The following is a 19,826-nucleotide window of genomic DNA, read 5'->3' as shown; positions in this document are numbered from 1 at the left end:
CCCAAGAGGTCGAGGTGAACCCAGGTGATAGAGCAAGACCCTGTCTCAAAAAAAAGAAAAAAAAAAAAAAAACACAAAAGTAAAAAAAGTTTTTAGCAAGTATTTCCTCACTGGAAACAGAAATCTTTCCGTGTGAGGCCTTTCTTGCCCTGCAGCGTGACAGCCTTAGTGTGGGATCCGGTGTGGGCCTCATCATCAGCCTCTGAGTCCACGTGTCTAAGAGGGGAGGGTGCGGGCAGGGGCAAGGCTGGCCAGTGATGAGGATGGAGAGGTGGGGTGCTTTCTGGTGGGACCGCCAGAGAGACCATGAGCAGGAGAGAAGGCAGTAGGGGAGGTAGGGGAGTCCACGGCCTTGCCTCAGGTCTGGACCAGCGTGCTATCCAATAGACTTCTCTGTGATGACTGAAGCTCTCTATTGGTGCTGACCCATAGTGTAGCCAGTAACCACTTGTGGCTGCTGAGCACTTGAAATGGAGCTAGTGAGAGGAAGGAACTAAAATTTTTAATTGTATGTAATTCTAATTTTTTTTTTTTTTTTTTTTTGAGACAGAGTGTCGCTCTTGTTACCCAGGCGCTATCTCGGCTTGCAGCAACCTCCGCCTCCTGGGTTCAAGCGATTCTCCTGCCTCAGCCTCCTGAGTAGCTAGGATTACAGGCATGTGCCACCACACCTGGCTAATTTTGTATTTTCAGTAGAGATGGGTTTCTCCATGTTGGTCAGGCTAGTCTTGAACTCCCAACCTTATGTGAACTACCCACCTTGGCCTCCCAAAGTGCTGGGATTACAGGCATGAGCCACCGCGACTGGCTGTAATTCTAATTTAAAGGGCCACATGTGAGGCTGGGCATGGTGGCTGATGCCTGTTAATCCCAACACTTTGGGAGGCCCAGGTGGGAGGATCACTTGAGGCCAGGAGTTCAAGACCAGCCTGGCCAACAGGGAAAACCCCATCTCTACTAAAAATACAAAAAATTATCCAGGCGTGGTAGCAGGTGCCTGTAACCCCAGCTACTTGGCTGAGGCATGAGAATCGCTTGAACCTGGGAGGCGGAGGTTGCAGTGAGCTGAGATCGCACCACTGCACTCCAGCCCAGGTGACAGAACAAGACCCTGTCTCAAAAAATAAATAAATGGCCACATGTGGCTTGTAGCTACCACACTGGACATCACAGACATGGGATGTTGATGACTGAAACTTACTCAAAGTCCTCTGATGATGTAAGGCCCTATGGGCTATGAATTTGACTGCTCTAGGTACCTCATATATGTAGAATTATGCAGTATCTTATTGTGACTGGCTTATCTCACCTAGCAGTGTCCTCCTCAAGGTTCATCCCTGTTGTAGCATGTGTCAGGATTTCCTCCTTTTTAAGGCTGAATAATATTCCACTCTATGGATATAGCATATCTGGTTTATCCATCTGTCAATAGACACAAGTTTCTTTCACCTTTTAGCTATTGTGAATAATGCTGCTATAGACATTATCAAATATCTCTTTGAGACCCTGCTTTCAGTTCTTTGAGGTGTATACCCAGACGTGGGATTGCTGGATCACATGCTAATTCTATTTTTAATTTTTGGAGGAGTTATCATACTGTGTTCCACAGAAGCGGCACCATTTTACATCCCAACCAACAGTGCACAAGGGTTTTGATTTCTCCACATCCTCATCAACAGTTGCTATTTTCTGTATTTTTGATAGTACACATCCCATTGTAGTTTTGATCTGCATTTCCCTAAGATTAGGGTCTTTTCTCTCTCTCTTTTTTTAATACTAGGTCTTCAAAATCCAATGTGTATTTGATGCTTACAGCCCATCTCAATTTGGACTGGCCGCATTTCAAGTGCTTAATAGCTGGCCACTATATTGGAAAATGTGGGCTGGGCATGGTGGCTCATGCCTGTAATCCCAGCACTTTGGGAGACTGAGGCAGGTGGATCACTCGAGGTCAGGAGTTCGAGACCAGCCTGGCCAACATGGCAAAACCCTGTCTCTACTAAAATTGCAAAAATTAGCCGGGCATGGTGGTACACGCCTGTAGTCCCAGCTACTGGGGAGGCTGAGGCAGGAGAATTCCTTGAACCCGGGAGGCAGAGGTTGCAGTGAGCTGAGATCACACCACTGCACTGCAGCCTGGGTGATAGAGTGAGTCTCTGTCTCAAAAAAGAAAAATTATGGTTCTAAAGGGAAAAGTTGGGGGCAGTGGGTAGAACTGTATGGGATTCAGGCATGTGTCTGGAGTAAGCAAAAACATGCTCATCATCCCGCCTGTCTGAGGAGGGGCTGGACATCCAGAAGGCTGCGTGTCCCTGGTCTTTGGCAGGATGGATACAAGGAGGGAATAGGCCTTGGTGGCCTTCAGAAGAGTCTGTGGTTCACAACTGCCCCTCTTGAATGGCTGTATGAGGTGGGGACAGCCAGCACCTCAGAGCCCCAGGGCCCCTCGCTTTTGCAAAGGTTATGTTTTGGATTCTCCATCCAAACATGCCCCCAGATTTTTTTACCATCACACACCGGATAGGAGTCTGGCTATGGCCAAAGGGTGGGGGGGCCTGAGCTTCCTTCCCAGCACTCTACCTCGACCCTTTGCTGCCCCCCACCTCCCCCTGGAGCCTGTCTAATCAGATCCAGGCCTGACCTCACCAGAGGTCCTGGACCAGGAAGAGAGTCCCCCTCCCCTCCCTGAGCGGCCCTAGATCTGGCTCTCAGGAGGCCCCTCCCCTTGGGTGATTTATAGAGGTGTCCAGGAACTGTTTCCTGCCTGTGTTCTGTTCCCTTCCAGTCCTGTGAATTGCTAAGCTCACTTTCTGCCCTCTGTCTCTCCCCACAACCTGGTCGCATCTCTGGTGGGGGCAGGGCGGGGCTGGGAGATTCCTTCCCAGATCGCTGTAGACAAAGGTGCCTTCTTCCTTTCTCCCCACCACTGCCAAGCAGGACTTTGTCCTCCCTGTCGCTTTCTCTGGCCCTCACACCTGGAAGACCATTGCCCATCACCCACCTCCCATCACCCAGCTTGAAGTGAGAGACCCAAAACTGTCCCCACCAGGCCAACAGATATCCACAGGAGTGTAAAGCATCAAGAGCCAAAGTGACAGCACCACTGTCAGGTGTACCAGCCACAGACACAATACCACCAGCACCAGACATAAATACTCAGTGCTAACACACTAGCTGGTCTGTACTGTCATCAGCAACACAGTGGCCTTCAGGGTGACTCGTTCAGATCTCAGGGTGCCCTGACGTCCAGCCCTCAGCCCTACTTCCTCATGTTTGCCCAGGGACCCTCTCCCTAGAGAGATATAATGAGGGACAGTCCACCCAGCTCTGTGGCTTCCTGGCACAAGCCAGGGCATAAACACACTTGTGAATCAAACATGTTCCACCCTGAGGGGGCTGAAGTGGCCCCAACATCCCTTTTCCTCAAACTTCCTAAAGAAAAAAATTGTGTGCCAGCCCAGGCAACATAGGGAGACCCTATCTCTATAAGAAATACAAAAATTGGCCAGGCACAGTAGCTCATGCCTGAAATCCCAGCACTTTGGGAGGCCAAGGCGGGCGGATCACGAGGTCAGGAGTTTGAGACCAGCCTGACTAACATGGTGAAAGCCCGTCTCCACTAAAAATACAAAAATTAGCTGGGCATGATGGTGTGCACCTGTAGTACCAGCTACTCGGGAGGCTGAGGCAGGAGAGTCACTTGAGCCTGGGAGGCGGAGTTTGCGGTGAGCCAAAATCATGCCATTGCACTCCAGCCTGGGTAACAGAGCAAGATTCCATCTCAAAAAGAAAAAAAAATTTTTTTAATTAGCTGGGCGTGGTGGTATGCACCTGTGGTCCCAGCTCCTCAGGAGGCTGAGGTGGGAGGATTACCTGAGCCTGGGAGGTCAAGGTTGCAGTGAGCTAGGATCACACCACTGCACATCAGCTTGGGTGACAGTGTGAGATCCTGTCTCAAAAGGAAAAAACAGAAAAAAATACTATTGCTTATGAACCAGATGTACGTGGAAGATTTTAGGAGACTCTAGCTAAGCTGAGTTTGCTGGCCCAGAGATTGTGGATCCTGTTCATGAAGACAGATGGGGAGGCAGGGCTGGAGGGGCCCTGAAGAGTGGCTCGTCCACTCCCTTCATTTGTGGCTGAGAGGACGCTGCCTGCCCAGGGTCTCACAGAAATCTTGGGACGCCTAAGGAATATGCAGGACTGACCAAAAAGCTGAGAGAGGGTATAAGGAAGGGAGGGAAGGAGGAGCCTCAGATGAAGAGGACCACACCCTCCTCTTGCACCTGCCCTTCCTGGACCACACCTATGCAGCCAGCTGGACTCCCAGGGGTGGGGGTAAAGAGCCTTCCCTAGAGCTCATTACTTTTCCTCCACACAGTGAGAAGAAGCTAGTCCAACATGCAGTCCACTCTGCGGTTACCTGGCTTTGGAAAGTGAGAAACTTGTTGCAGAACTAAGGGACATCCCAGCAGAGAGCCTAGGCCTCAGTTTCCCCTTCCTAAAATAAAGAGATTAGCTTCAGATTCATGGTTTTCAATTACTCTTAAAGGCAAAACTACCCTTCTTTTTTTTTTTTTTTTTTTTTTTTTTTTTTTTTTTGAGACAGAGTCTCACTCTGTCGCCCAGGCTGGAGTGCAGTGGCCGGATCTCAGCTCACTGCAAGCTCCACCTCCCGGGTTTACGGCGGAGAGGTTTACTGCCTCAGCCTCCCGAGTAGCTGGGACTGCAGGCACCTGCCACCTCGCCCGGCTAGTTTTTTGTACTTTTTAGTAGAGACAGGTTTCACTTTTTAGTAAAGACAGTGTTAGCCAGGATGGTCTTGATCTCCTGACCTTGTGATCCGCCCGTCTCGGCCTCCCAAAGTGCTGGGATTGCAGGCTTGAGCCACTGCGCCCAGCCTAAAGCTACCCTTCAAATTAAATGTTTAGCAGAACTGTAACCAAGTAAAGCTGATGGAAAGATACAGCAAGGTGCTGCTCTGATGGATGGGAAATGTGAGCAGGAGGTGGACTTAACTGCATCCAGGCGGCCTCAGGGGACCCGTAGGAGTCAGTCGCACTGTAGACAGTGAAGGATATCAGACTGGCTCCATACCTGTGACCCTTCCAGCTCTAGCGCCATGTCCAACTGTGCTGTGGCTGCTTAGTGCTGGGGGGAGGAGGAGGGAGCCAGGCAGTGGAAGCCAGACTTTCTCCATCCCCAGCACCCTGATAAGAAGCAGCCCTTGCCCTTGTATATTTCCTCAGGCCAGCTTCTAGCACTGGGTGCCTCCAGGGAGCCCAGAATGGGGCTAGAAGCACAAAAGGATTCGTTCCTTAATGAGGAGGCATCTGTAGTCAGCAGAGCCATTAGTCCCCACCCCAGGTCCCTGGGGGACTGCGAGCGCCTCTCCAGCTGGAGTGAAGAGGAGGCAGGCAGCTCCCCATCTTCGAAGGAGCAGGGCCTGGGGGACGTAGACAGCTGACCTGGGAGCCTGGATGCCCTCTCCACTCCCTGGGCTCATGGCACCCAGTTGCCTTCCTGGAGGTGGAGGGCTAGAGGCAGTAGAGGGGCTCTAGCAGCACCTCAGCCCCCTCCCGCAAGACCCTGGGCTGACCTCCCTTGGCCAAACACAGCCTTTGGCCTGAGACCAGGAAGGCCGACCTCCCAGTGCTCCCTGGGGATCCTCTCACCAAGCCTGATGGGAGCACCAGCTGGGACACTTACCCCCCACCTCCCACCCCCAGGGCCCCAAGGTACTGTTTATAAGGGCTGTACCTACGCGGGGATGTGTGTGATTGATTACCTGCACCGAACCAGAGGTACACACCCGCCGCAGCAGTGGACGGATTCCTGTCCAGACACGGACACTCAGACCACATATACGGAGACACAGCCCTGCACACATGTACAAAGAGGCGCACATACCCATCAGCCACACTCCCAGGAGGCCCTCAAAGACGAGGAAGCAGGGCGGGGGATTTTTTATGCATGTTTATATTTAATGAACCACATGCAAATGAGATGGAGAACACGCCACAAAGGAGCCAGCCCCCAGAGACTCTGGGTGGAAGGGCACAAAGGCTCGCCTTTTGGGCCACCCTGGAGGCCAGATCAGGCTGGTGGATTGAGGGGGCCTGAGATGGGGCATGGGGGCCACGGGGAGGGTGGCCTTCCCCCACCAGGGAGCCAGGAGCAGGAGCCGGGATGAGCTCCAGTGTCCCTGCTGCTGTGGGGGAGGGCTTCCTCTGGGAGGGGAGCAACTGTCCCAGTTGATGGAGTGCCTGAGACGAGGGGCTGCCTGCCTGGACAGATGGTGTACCGCCTTCCCGCACTTGAAGCAAAGTGGATTTTAATGAAATCGCAGCCCTGGTGCTGAAGCTGGGAACCCAAGTGGGAGGGGCTCCTTCCCCAGGCATTACAGGGTGGGGTCTGGGCATGGGTGGAAACGGGGGTGGGCAGGAACACTTAACCAGCCTGTCACTGGGAGGGGAGGGTGCACCGCAGCCCCTCTGCACTGATGATCTCTGCAGACCAGAGTTCAAGCGGTTAGTTCAGATCCCCAAAAGGTGGGGAGGGGTCCCTGAATATTTATGACACATTGAAATGTAGATTGGTAGGTCTGACAGTCTTCTGAGAGGCTTGTCACCTTGGATGGATGCAACACCCTCTTGGGGTGCATCAAGAGACTGCAGATGAACTGGGGGGTGGGAGGAGTAGGAGGAGGAGGAGGGACCAAAAAAAAGCTCCCGGGCCTGGTAACCAGGGCCTGATGACCAGTGTCCTTGCTGGGCAACATTGGACCAGTTGCTTCCCTTCTCTGAGCCTCAGCTTCCAATTCTATAAAATGTGAAGCACTGAGGATCTGAGCCCTTGCCTGCCTTAGGGAGAGTTTATGAAAATGAATCTGAAAGCTGAAAAAGTGGGGTGTGGGGCTTAGGAGCAGGGCTTTGATTGGCCTTCATGGGTCAGTTTTGGGGGACCAAGGTCTCCAAGGGAAGTCCGAACAGCCCAGGATTTCCTTATTAGAGGTTTGTTACCCAGAAGTTTGTCCAGACTTTTTACAAAGTATCCCAGCCCAGCCTATACCACCTGTTAGGGGAGATGTTTCCTAGCTATTGGAGGCTGGAGTAAGTGCTGATGGGCCCCCCAAGCTATCGCTCTTGCAGGAAAACTCCTGCCCCTCGATGGAGTGGGCTCCAGGTCTCCGTGCCTGTGACTCCACTGCAGCCCATTCTCCCCTCCCCTCTGCCCTCAGCAGCGCGCCGCACTCATACACTTCTCTTCCCCCAGCCATGTCGGACTTCCACGTGCATCCCCAGGCCACCGTGGGCGAGGAGGGTGGTGTGGCCCGCTTCCAGTGCCAAATCCATGGGCTTCCCGAACCTCTGATCACGTGGGAGAAGAACAGAGTCCCAATTGACACGGACAATGAGAGGTGAGTCACGTGTGGGAAAGACAGAGGGAGGATAAAGAGTTGGCCAGTGACTCTGGCCTTAGAGAAGGACTGCCCGCGGCTCTGGGAGCTGCAGTTGATGCCCATAGGTGCCTGAGACAGTGGTGTTTCTGCAACCGCAGTTTAGACTGCGTATCCACATGATTTGCTGGGCCCAGATTCTAGGCTCATGGATGTGTCTGAGGATTGTGTGTGATCGTTGTCAAGGCTGGAATTGAGGGTATATCCACCTTCGAAAGTCCCAGTGTGAGTCTGATGATGTTGGGATGGTGCAGTGCTTGGGGCCTGGGCTGTGTCTTGGATGCCCAGAGTCTTTGTGGCTGATTATATCAATGGCTGTGCTGGTGGCCAACTGTGTCCCTCCCCTCAACAGGTACACACTGCTGCCCAAGGGGGTCCTGCAGATCACAGGACTTCGAACTGAGGACAGTGGCATTTTCCACTGCGTGGCCTCAAACATCGCCAGTATCCGGATCAGCCACGGGGCCAGGCTCACCGTGTCAGGTGAGGGTCCTTCGGCCCTTTCCCCCAACCTTAGATCAACCCGCTTCAACTGGCCTCTGCAGCCTTCTCGGCCACATGTGTGCAGAGCGCCAGGCTCTGTGCTGCCTGGCGTGAGGGTGCACAGGAATCTGAGGCTGGATCTCTGGCTCATTTCCCCCTGGGAATCCCATCCTATGCTGATATCCAGGACTCCCCCATTGCTGGCAGTCCTGCAGGGCCAGCAGGAGAGGGACGGATGTCCAGAATGTCCTGGTCCCCTGGTATCTCTCTACCCACAGGACCTGGTTTCTGGGCTGGTGTTTGTTTCGCACCCGCTGTGTCCTGGGCTGTGGGTGGGGTGAAGAAGCAGGAAAGTACCCAGCTGAAGTGAGGAAATGTGGCATCTTCCTCCCAGGCTCGGGCTCTGGGGCCTACAAGGAGCCGGCCATCCTCGTGGGGCCTGAGAACCTCACCCTGACGGTGCACCAGACCGCGGTGCTTGAGTGTGTCGCCACGGGCAACCCGCGCCCCATTGTGTCCTGGAGCCGCCTGGGTGAGCCTCATCCCCACAGCCCCTGCCCCTCCCAGCCTGTCCCACCCCCTGGGAGGGCCGGTCTCAAACTCCTCACCCAGCTCCCGGGGAATTTGGAATCCTGTTTGTTCTCTCTGGGGGTCCATTCTATCCCTGTGATCTGGGAAGAGGGTAAGTTTCCCTCTCTTGGAAGGACCAGGGAGGCCCCCTTGTCCACCCCATTCTCCCTCCCCCTGCAGGGATGGCTTAGCTCCCTGGGTTACCTTGTCCAATCCTGGCAGTCCTCCCCTCACCCTGGCCTTGGGGACCCCAGCACCCTTCAGCAGCCCTCAGCACCCCAGAATCTGTCCCCTCCTGCTCATTCCTGTCCTCTATACCCTGGCCGTGTTCCTCAGCTGTACAGTCCCAAGCCCCTCAAAATCCCATCCAGTTGTTAGATCCTCACTCTGGGCCCCCCAATCTCTAGCCTGGCCCCCTAAGTCCCCCAGCCTAAATCCCCAGGCAGCTGAAGGAGAGAAATGAAAGGGTGCAGATGGGCCCACATTGTCTGAGCGGAAAGGTCACTCGGGAAGGAAACTCTGGAGGGGTGGGGTGGGGCCGCATTCACAGGGAGACTGTGCCACATTGTAGCAGCTGAGTGATGGGGAGGGAGGGGGCAGCAGGCAGGATAATGGAGTAGATTTCACCACTTCAGGGCCTGAATGGGGAGCTGTCTCCTTGTATTCTGACTGTGCTAATCTGATCCTGGTAGGGGTGGGGGAAGGGCTCGGGTCCCTGGGAGAGACTGGGAAGAGTGGCCTCACCATTAGGAGGAACCTCTAGGCACTCCAGGGACCATCTGGTCCAACATTTCCCAAAGCATGATCTGTCAAGCAAGAAGGAATGGCCTGCTGGTCTAACAAGTTTGGGAAACAAAGTTAACTGGGTCCCCCCGTACCAGGTCACAGGGGTACCGTGATGTGACTTACCATCCAGGCATAGAATGGATATGTGACCGTGGATCCAGAGAGAAAAACCAGGCTGGGAAACGTCAATCTAATCCAGACTCCTTACTTTACAGATTGTGAAACAGAAGGGAAGGGCCTTGCAGGTGGCCCGTGAGTCAGTGGTGATGCTAGGTTCAGGACAGGGTGTCCGCTGCTAGGCGCGAGGGTTCTGTGCTGCACTCTGCTGCCTTTTCCAGTTAAGGTGCCTGGGAGGGAAGGGGCAGAGTCAAAGACTGAGGCTCCTTGGAAGATGGGAGGAAGGGCGAGCCCTCTGGAAGTTTCCTTTACTTTCCTTCTTACACATCTATATCTGACCCTCAGCCATCCCCCCTCCCCTTCCTCCCCAGATGGTCGCCCTATTGGGGTGGAGGGCATCCAGGTGCTGGGCACGGGAAACCTCATCATCTCAGACGTGACGGTCCAGCACTCCGGCGTCTACGTCTGTGCGGCCAACAGACCTGGCACCCGGGTGAGGAGAACAGCACAGGGCCGGCTGGTGGTGCAAGGTATGGATCAGCCAACCCTGGGGAGGAGGGCAGGGATCTCCGCATAGTCCCTTCCTCCCGGCCTATGCCCAACCCCAGGGCCCTGTCTCACCCCAGTCTCCTGGACTCGCCCTCGCCCTGCCCCTCACCCCTCACCAGCCCCCAGGCCAGGACAAAGGTGGTGTGTTCTCCAGTCGAATGCTTGCGTTGGGAATGGGTGGACCGTCTTGGTCATGCAGCAGCCCCTGCGTGCCCTCCGGGGGCCGTCAGCGCCCCGATACCCGGGGAGTCATTTCCACTTTCTCATCTCAGCTGGTGTCCCCACCTGTGTCGCTCACACGTGTCTCCCCACGTGCTGTTTTCATTCACACGTGTGGCACGTCCATGCTCACACCTGCCTGCCTGTGCGCTCCTGGCCTGCTTGTCATTTTCACGCTGTCGCCAGCAGCCTCACTGTGCACTCAAAGCTGCCTCCCCTCCTGCAGGGCGGGGCCCTGCCACTACCAGGTCCTTTAGTTGGCCTCTGGCCATAGGGCTTAACTGTCCCCATGCACTGGGCTTGGATGAACATTTTCAGGGTTTTCCTGTGGTTGTTCCCTGCCGGAGATGAGGCGGGGGAAAGGGTGGGAAGTGGGAGAATTAAGAACTTAAATGCCCGTTTGTTTAGCATTCCATGTGCCGTTAATCTGTCCAAATGAAAGTGATGGAGCATTTCATTTCCCGGTTTTAATAGAGGCTTGAGGCCTGGGATTGGAGGAGAGCGGAATTGAATGTGGGGGCGAGGGGGCCCCCAGTACTGAGGCTCATACATCTCCCCGTCATTACTGCTTTCTGGAGGTGCAGCCAAACCTATTAGCACATTTATTTATTTAACAATTTCCTGAACAGGGAGCTCAGCTTGATTGCTTTCGGATACAAATGTCAGTCTTTTAAATAGTCATTATAAAGGAGTCCTCTTGGGTCTGCCTGGAGCGGAGGGAAGAGGGAGGTGGGCCATCTCCTGAGCTGGGCAGGAGTAGAGGCTGGGCCCCACCTGGAGGAGTCTTCAGAGGGCAGATGTGTGTTTGGAGCCCACCTCTCGCCCTGTGTATCTCTGGTCCCATCCCCTGTTCCCTTCCTCATGCCGTCACTCACAGCTGTCTCTGTCCGTACCTGCCCCACCATCCTGACCCCACTCGCAGCCCCAGCTGAGTTTGTGCAGCATCCCCAGTCCATCTCCAGGCCAGCTGGGACCACAGCCATGTTCACCTGCCAAGCCCAGGGTGAGCCGCCGCCTCACGTCACATGGCTGAAGAACGGACAGGTGCTAGGGCCGGGAGGCCACGTCAGGCTCAAGAACAACAACAGGTACGTATGTGGTGTATGCTGGGGTGAGGACCTGGGAGAGCAAGGAAAGGGGGTCCTGGAGTGAGTGGCCTGAGTAGACTGTGCACCTCCTGCCAGGGAGAGCACAGAATTGGGAGTCTGGAGATTGGGTTGGAGTCCCAGTTCCACCACCAACTTGCTGGGAGACTTCACACAAGTCATTAGTCTCCTGGAAAGACTCAGTTTCTTCATCTCTCAAATGGGGAGATTTGGTCAACCTCCAGGGAGAAGGAGGGAACCTGAGGCTCTCTCTCTCCCCTGCAGCACACTGACCATTTCTGGAATCGGTCCTGAAGATGAGGCCATCTACCAGTGTGTGGCTGAGAATAGTGCGGGCTCATCACAGGCCAGTGCCAGGCTGACCGTACTGTGGGCTGAGGGGCTCCCTGGGCCTCCCCGCAATGTGCGGGCGGTTTCTGTGTCTTCCACTGAGGTGCGTGTGTCCTGGAGTGAGCCGCTGGCCAACACCAAGGAGATCATCGGCTACGTCCTGCACATCAGGAAGGCTGCTGGTGCGCGGCCAGCTCTGCTCCCCCATCCTCTAATTCACTATTTCTCATCCCTTCCAATCCTGCACGTCCTGACCCGATGCCTTCCTTTCCTTCTCCCCGCTGTCCCCCCTGGGCACCCTGGCTGCCCTCATTTCACCAATGCTGGCAGGACTCCCCCAGTCCTTCACACTCCCCTGCCCACCCTGTGCCTCTCCAGACCCACCGGAGCTGGAGTATCAGGAAGCAGTCAGCAAGAGCACCTTTCAGCACCTGGTCAGCGACCTGGAGCCCTCCACGGCCTACAGTTTCTACATCAAGGCCTACACACCAAGGGGGGCCAGCTCAGCCTCTGTGCCCACCCTAGCCAGCACCCTGGGTGAAGGTGAGGCCTGGATGTGGAGCACAAACCCACAGGCACTCAGGGTATCAGAACAGAACCACCATGCACACTTGTTCAGGTTGTGCACTGTGCTGGGTGCCCGGCCCTGAGCCTGTCAGGGCTGAGTCTACTTGGAGGAAAGGGCTTCTTTTTCTAATTCATAGGAAGGTGCTGCTTTCGTAAGCACATGCCCTGGGTCAGAGGCCAGAGGGCTGTCAGGCTTTTGGGGGTCGGGGTCACAGGTGGAAAGTAGAAAGGTAGAGCTTCTGCTGGGTCCTCACATCATGGCCTCTTTCTGTATGTGCAGCCCCTGCCCCACCCCCGCTGTCAGTGCGGGTCCTGGGCAGCTCCTCCCTGCAGCTGCTGTGGGAGCCTTGGCCCCGGCTGGCCCAGCACGAGGGCGGCTTCAAGCTGTTTTACCGCCCAGCAAGCAAGACCTCCTTCACCGGCCCCATCCTGCTGCCTGGAACTGTCTCCTCCTACAACCTCAGCCAGCTCGGTGAGGCAGACACAACCCGGGGCCTAGTGGGCTGGGCAGGGTGCGGCGCTGAGGGCCAGGAGGTGGTGTACAGGGGTCACCTTCCTTTCCCGGCTAGGACAGAGCACGTGGTGGGGCAGGAGCAGTCACTCAGCCGCCCTGCCTTCCCCCAGACCCCACTGCAGTGTACGAGGTGAAGCTGCTCGCCTACAACCAGCATGGAGACGGCAACGCCACTGTCCGCTTTGTGTCTTTGAGGGGAGCATCTGAGAGGACAGGTGAGGGCTGGGGATGGAGTGCAGGGCTGAGTGGGTGGGCAGCAGGGAAAGTAACGGGGTGAGATAGCATGTGCCACGCTTGAGAGCACAGGCTTAGACTGCAGTTTGAAGCTTGGCCATGCACATGCTGGCTGTGTGACCTTGGTCAAGTTATTTAACCTCTCTGATCCCACTTTTCTCTATAATACAGAGATAATAGTACTTACTTTACAAAGCTGTGGCAAGGATGGAATGGTCCATGCTATTCCTAGTATCTGGTAAAAAAGAACCAAAAAGATTGGGCTGGAGTCCTGTAGGCAAAGTCAAAGGGTATTCCCACTCCCACTTGGGGGTGGGAGCAGCTGAAGGAAGAGGAGCCCCCAGAGGCTGGGTGTTTAGGAGTGCTTCAGACCTGGAGAGCCAAAGCCTCCAACCCATCCCTGTCCCCAGCCTTGAGCCCACCATGTGACTGCCGGAAGGAGGAGGCCGCCAACCAGACGTCCACCACAGGCATCGTCATCGGCATCCACATCGGGGTCACCTGCATCATCTTCTGTGTCCTCTTCCTCCTGTTCGGCCAAAGGGGCAGGTGGGTCCTGGGCCAGGGAGAGGGGCTGGGCTGGTGTGTGGCGGACTAGGCCTAGAGAAGGTGAGTGTGGGCTCACTGCCTCTGGCTCTTGTCTCTCTCCCTCCCCTCAACTCTTGGCTCACCCCTAGGGTCCTCTTGTGTAAGGATGTGGAAAACCAGCTGTCCCCTCCTCAGGGTCCCCGGAACCAAAGGGACCCTGGCATTCTGGCCCTAAATGGGGCGAGACGGGGAGAGCGGGGCCAGCTGGGCCGAGATGAGAAACATGTGGATATGAAGGAGCTGGAGCAGCTGTTCCCCCCTGCCGGGGCAGCAGGGCAGCCAGACCCCAGACCCACAGTGAGTGTCCATGTCTTGAACAAGCCCCCGCCTCAGGCTCTGACACTGTCACCCTCAGATCCTGCACCCCTTCACCTTGGCCACGGGCCTCAATCATTGGCCTTAGTCAAGCTGCAGGTCTTCTCTCTGTGCCCCTGAGTCAGGCAGGGAGACCTGGAGACCCTAAGCCCCAAGTGGGGTTGAGCTGGAGCCTGGCGCCCTGGCCCTCAAGCTCACACCTGTGTGACGGGCTCTTTCCCCAGCAGGATCCTGCAGCCCCTGCCCCGTGTGAGGAGACCCAGCTCTCCACGCTGCCACTTCAGGGGTGCGGCCTGATGGAGGGGAAGACAGCGGAGGCCACGGCCCCCTGCGCAGGCCTGGCGGCTGCCCCACCACCCCCAGATAGAGGCCCCGGCCTCCTCAGTGAAGGCCAGACTGCCAGGCCTGCAGAGGCCCGGGTTACCCAGCCAGCTCACTCTGAACAGTAGCCAGTGTCTGGCAGGCTCCAGAGGGTGGCCGGAGAAGGGGCCCATTCTCAGGTCAAAAGCAAGATTTCTACTGTCTTGTGGGATTTGGATGGTCCTGGGGGCTCCCCAGCATTTCTGTCCTGACTGCCTCTTGGGTTGTCAAAACCCAAGGCAGCCTTGGCAGGGACCCCCCCTCGCAACACCCGTCAGGAGCTGGAGCAGTTCCTGCAGGAGCCTGTTCCCTCCCTGGGCTGACGCCCCCTCGCCTCTGCCTGGCACCCACATGACTTGGAACTGAACTAACATCTTCCTTTAAAAAGCAAAACTTAAAATCAAAAAAAAACAAAAGGGAGAGAGATAGAGGAAGGTGAATTCGACTCCAAAAGATGACCCTGCTGTAGCTGGGCCCTGACACTGTCACCCTCCACCGACCTTGTTTTCTCAGGATGGATTTTTGCTGTTTTGGCTCTCAGCACCTACCTCAGCCGGAATGAATGTCCTGGGGGCAGTGGGGCGGTGGCCTCAGCCCCCTTTCCCCACAGAGCCCGAATGCACTCCTACCTCAAGCCCCCTTGATGGGGACCCCCTCTCGCTTCCCACACTGTTGTCCAGAGTAAAAAAAAAAAAAAAAAAAAAAAAAAAAAAAAAAAAGCACTTCCCCATTTCCAGGTGTGAAAGAAAATGTCTACCTCAAGGCTCGCTGGCTCTGTGGGCTGTGTTGTCACTGGACCTGCCTCCCCGCCCCTCCTGCCCACAGCCCACCTGCCTCTCCCACAGAGGGGAGGCCAGAGGTTAGGCCACCAAGGGGAACTCTCGTGGCCTACGGAAATAGAAATGGTTTGGGCAGAGAGAAAATGTGAAAGAAGCCAAAAATGAGAGGAAATTTGTTCCTTGAAGTATAAATTGTCCAAACGAGCCACCTCCCAGCACGCCGCCTGTCCCCGTCTTGTCTGTCCACTCCCATTTGAGCCAGCCCATCCTTGATGGGGATGCTCATGAGGAACCTGGGCTTGGGAGGGTGGCATCACCTGGCCGCCTGCCTCCTGTCCTGCAGGCCCGGCCCCTGGAATGTACCATGTGTGGGATGGGTGTGTGTGAGGGTGAGGGGGTGTGGGTGTCCCCCACAGAGACGCCCCAGCCTCAGGCACCCAGCCAGCCTGATCCACCCCTCGACAGGGGAGCACCCACTGTCAGCAGCCACGGCCGGAAGCTATTTTTATACAAGGTGTGTTAAGGGTTGTGTTCTTGTGACTTTTTGTTTCTCTTTTCTGTTGTTTTGTTCTTTGAACTACTTAGTTAAAGAAGAAGAAAAGAAAACCAAGGAAACAAATACCTATTTTTGGTTACACTCAGAAACATTTTTTTAAATAGCAGAAGAAAAACTTTTTTTTAAAGAAAAAAAAAAAATAAGTGTATTCCTTAAGAATGAGATTAGACCATAAAAGTCCCTGACCCCCAACCCTCTAGGGACACCCCCACCCTGAACTTTAGTTAATTAGCTGAAGAAGATAGAATTTGTGGTGTTTTCCTAGAAAACTAGAGCTGTGTCTGTGTGGACTTGGGGAAGGGTAGTCCCTTCCCTTCTCCCAAATGATGTGTGGATGCCCAGGGCTCCACAAAACTCCAAGGCAGTGCCCCCTCTGTTCCCAAAGCAGCTTCTCTTGGGAACCTCCCTCTTTCCCTTGGGAAGGGTGGGGCTGGGGGTCACCTGGCCTGACTTGGGTTTTGTCACACTCTGCTCATTTTGACTGAATAAAAGTCCTGTTGCCAAAGTGAACCTGGAGTTTTTTGGTGGCTGTGTCAGGCCCTGGGGGAGGGGCTGGAGTGCTGGGTGGGCCAGGGCCGTCATAGGCCCAGAACCTGGGATAGTAGCAGCAGACCCCACACACCACAGACCTCTGCCACACGAGGCGCAGTTCCCGAGCCCTCACCCCTCCCTGTGAGGAAGACATGCTAGTGACCGTCATCTCCATTTTATTTATTTAATGTATTTTTTTGAGACAGAGTTTTTTACTCTGTCGCCGAGGCTGGAGTGCAGTGGCACAATCTCAGCTCACCACGACCTCTGCCTCCCGGGTTCAGTAATCCTCCTGCCTCAGCCTCCTGAGTAGCTGGGATTACAGGAATGCGCCACCACACCCAGCTAATTTTTTTATTTTTGGTAGAGATGAGGTTTCGCTATGTTGGCCAGGCTGGTCTCGAACTCCCGACCTCAAGCAATCCACCCATCTCAGCCTCCCAAAGTGCTGTGATTACAGGCATGAGCCACTGTGCCTGACTGGTCATCTCCATTTTATAGTTGATGAAACCAAGAAAAGAGAGGTGAAGGAAATGTCCAAAATCCCACACAGCCAGTTGGTCAGTCTGATCCTCACAGAGGATCCGAGTTTGTATCCAGGCCAGGCCGCCAGGTTCCAGGCTCTGCATTCTGACCACCGCTCCACGCCTCCTTGGCCAGCAGCGAGGAGACTGCCTGCTCAGCCCACCAAGGTTGAGCGCTCTCCAGGTGCTGGCCAGGCCGGGCTGTGTGCTTTTCATGCACTGTCTATGAGGAAGGACTGGTTTCCTCCCAGTTCTGAAGTTGAGGAAACAGGCTGTGACTGAGTGATTCTCTCCAGGGCACTCAGCCAGGACTCCGACCAGGCCTGTCTGTTCTGCCATTGTCTCTCAGTCCAGGCTTCTGAAGCCAGGTGACTGGGGCTGCTACAGCTTAGACAGGTGCGAGAGAGGCTGGGCTTAATGGCAGTTATGCTGACAAAGATCTGGAGGTCTCAGCTGGCCTCAACTTAGTAAGAGGCAGCGGTATAATACAGCTGCTGCTGAATTTCAAAGCCTGGGTTCACACCCAGGAGGCTCGGCAGACCTGGAGAGCCAGGTTCTAAACCCAGGGGCACCTTTCGAGAGGAACATACCAGGAGAGCAGTTGGTAAATTGGGTTCCCTGGCTATGGCTGGGATGAGGGGGAGCTCTCTGGAGGGCCTCACTCTCTCTGCCCACCCTCACCCAGACCAGCTCGATATTTTTTCCCATATTTTTTTCTGTCTTATTACATGTTGGCCTTTTTTTTTTTTTTTTTGAGACAGAGTCTCATTTTGTCACCCAGCCTGGAGTGCAGTGGCATGATCTCGGCTCACTGCAACCTCCGCCTCCCAAGTTCAAGCAATTCTCCTGCCTCAGCCTCCCAAGTAGCTGGGATTATAGGCACCAGCCACCACACACAGGCCTCTTCTGGAAGTGCCTGGCCAGGTGCCTTCAGATGTTCTTTTAGGATCAGAACCCTACTTTCAAGTGAAATTTCATCAAGATTCCAACATGGGCTCGGCACAGTGGCTCACGCCTGTAATCCCAGCACTTTGGGAGGCCGAGGCAGGTGGATCACCTGAGGTCAGGAGTTCAAGACCAGCCTGGCCAACATGGCAAAACCTCATCTCTACCAAAAATACAAAAATTACCCAGGCGTGGTGGCGTAGGCCTGTATTCCCAGCTACTCGGGAGGCTGAGGTGGGAGAATTGCTTGAACCCGGGAGGTGGAGGTTGCAGTGAGCCGAGATTACAACACTGCACTTCAGCCTGGGCAACAGAGCAAGACTCTGTCAAAAAAAAAAAAATCCACCAAAGTATGATCATGCAGATATATGCAAATTGTGTACAAAACCCACGGAAATATAGGCAGGGCCTGCCCTAACTATCACGAGTCTCAGCCAAGCTAGGGTAGATGACAGAGCAGGGTTCCAGTGAGGAAGGTTAGCAGAAATAGGTGTCAAAGCTGAGTGGCCTGACTGGAATCCGGGTCCTGAGATCTCAAATAGCCCAGAGGCCTCAGGCTGAAGAACCCCCTCAAATCTCACCACCCCCCACAAACTATCTTTGGACAGAAATCTGCCGCAACCAAGGCTGCAACCTATTCCAATCATCTAATGCTCTGCAACAAACAACCCCAAACCTTTTTTTTTTTTTTTCTTTGAGACAGAGTCTTACTCTGTCACCCAGGCTGTAGTGCAGTGGCACGATTTCTGCTCATTGCAACCTCTGCCTCCCGGGTTCAAGCAATTCTCGTGCCTCAGCCTCCCGAGTAACTGGGATTACAGGCCCATGCCACCACACCGGGCTAATTTTTTGTATTTTTAGTAGAGATGGGCTTTTGTTATGTTGCCCAGGCTGGTCTCAAACTTCTGAGCTCAGACGATCTGCCCGCCTCGGCCTTCCAAAATGCTGGGATTACAGGCATAAGCCACCGCGCCCGGCTTTTTTTTTTGACCAAGTCTCACCCTGTCGCCCAGGTTGGAGTGCAGTGGCATGATCTCCACTCATTGCAAGCTCCGCCTCCCGGGTTCACGCCATTCTCCTGCCTCAGTCTCCTGAGTAGCTGGGACTACGGGTGGCCGCCACCACGCCTGGCTAATTTTTTTGTATTTTTAGTAGAGACGGGGTTTCACTGTGTTAGCTAGGATGGTCTTGATCTCCTGACCTCGTGATCTGCCCACCTCAGCCTCCCAAGGTGCTGGAATTACAGGCGTGAGCCACCGTGCCCAACCTTTTTTTTTTTTTTTTTTTAAGAGACAGGGTCTCACTCTGTTGCCCAGACTGGAGTGCAGTCAAACCTCGGTGGTTTCACATCACATTTATTTGACTTACAAATCTGCAGCCTGGGCAGGGCTCAGGGGCAGCTGTCTCTGCTACACTCTGCATCAGCGTGGGCAGCTTGAAGCCTGGGGGCTGGGATCCTCTGAAGGCTCCCTCCCTCCCGAGTCTGGTGGCTGATGCTGGCTGTGAGCCCAGCATCTCCACGTGGCCTCTCCGTGTGGCCTGGGCTTCCTCACAGCATGGTGGCTGCGTTCCAAGGACAAGCGTCCTGAGAGAGAGCCAGGTGGAAACTGCAACATCACTTCTACGCTGGCCCGAGTGGCGCATCATCACTTCTGGTATATTCAGTTCTTTAGAACAAGTCGCTAAGGCAAGCCACATTCAGGGAATTTGAGGGGAATTACAGTCTTCTTTTCAATGGAGGGTCAAAGAATGTGTGGACTGTTTTAAAATGACCACAGGGGCAGGGAGCAGTGGCTCACCCGCTGGGGAGAATTGCTTGAGCTCAGGAGGCGGAGGTAGCAGTGAGCCGAGATCATGCCACTGCACTCCAGCTTGGACTACAGAGTGAGCCTCCGCCTCAAATAAATAGGTAGGTAAATAAATAAAATGACCACAGGGCCACTCCGGAGGGACAGGTGGGGAACAAATATGAGCCAGGAGGCAGGGAGGGGAGGAAAGCTCTACCCCATGGCCCTGGGACTGTGCGTGAGGTTGGTGGGGACACAGCTGGGGGCGGCAGGAGACAGAGGGTGCCCCCAACTCCTATGGGGACGCTGGGGCTGGACACGGAATGAGTGAGTGGGAGCAGCTAAGGCTGGGGGCCTGCCTTGAATTGAGTTAAGGCTCAAGTCAGGGAGAGGAACAGCTAAACCCAAGGCCTTCCCTCAAAGAGGTATTAGAGGGCTGGGCACAGTAGCTCACTGTGTAATCCCAGCACTTTGGGAGGCCAAGGCGGGAGACAGCTTGAGGCCAGG

At 54.8% G+C, this 19,826-nt stretch overlaps 1 protein-coding gene across 1 annotated transcript in view; it reads left to right on the top strand.

Moving 5' to 3' along the window:
* Positions 1-16,042, top strand: part of IGDCC3 (immunoglobulin superfamily DCC subclass member 3) — a 51,446-nt gene extending 35,404 nt beyond the window's left edge. Inside the window, exons 3-14 of the mRNA XM_025390368.1 lie at positions 7,276-7,420; positions 7,812-7,942; positions 8,337-8,474; positions 9,787-9,945; positions 11,106-11,271; positions 11,554-11,801; positions 11,998-12,162; positions 12,467-12,658; positions 12,811-12,915; positions 13,345-13,483; positions 13,612-13,819; positions 14,062-16,042. Of these exons, the coding sequence (XP_025246153.1) occupies positions 7,276-7,420; positions 7,812-7,942; positions 8,337-8,474; positions 9,787-9,945; positions 11,106-11,271; positions 11,554-11,801; positions 11,998-12,162; positions 12,467-12,658; positions 12,811-12,915; positions 13,345-13,483; positions 13,612-13,819; positions 14,062-14,286 (2,021 nt within the window). The 3' untranslated portion in view covers positions 14,287-16,042. The remainder of the gene's footprint in view (positions 1-7,275; positions 7,421-7,811; positions 7,943-8,336; positions 8,475-9,786; positions 9,946-11,105; positions 11,272-11,553; positions 11,802-11,997; positions 12,163-12,466; positions 12,659-12,810; positions 12,916-13,344; positions 13,484-13,611; positions 13,820-14,061) is intronic.
* Positions 16,043-19,826: the final 3,784 nt, after the last annotated feature.

Source organism: Theropithecus gelada, chromosome 7a (genome assembly GCF_003255815.1).
Source record: "Theropithecus gelada isolate Dixy chromosome 7a, Tgel_1.0, whole genome shotgun sequence".
Taxonomy (NCBI): Eukaryota; Metazoa; Chordata; class Mammalia; order Primates; family Cercopithecidae; genus Theropithecus; species Theropithecus gelada.
Note: the sequence above shows the minus strand (reverse complement) of the source record. Positions and strands in the feature narration are given on the sequence as shown.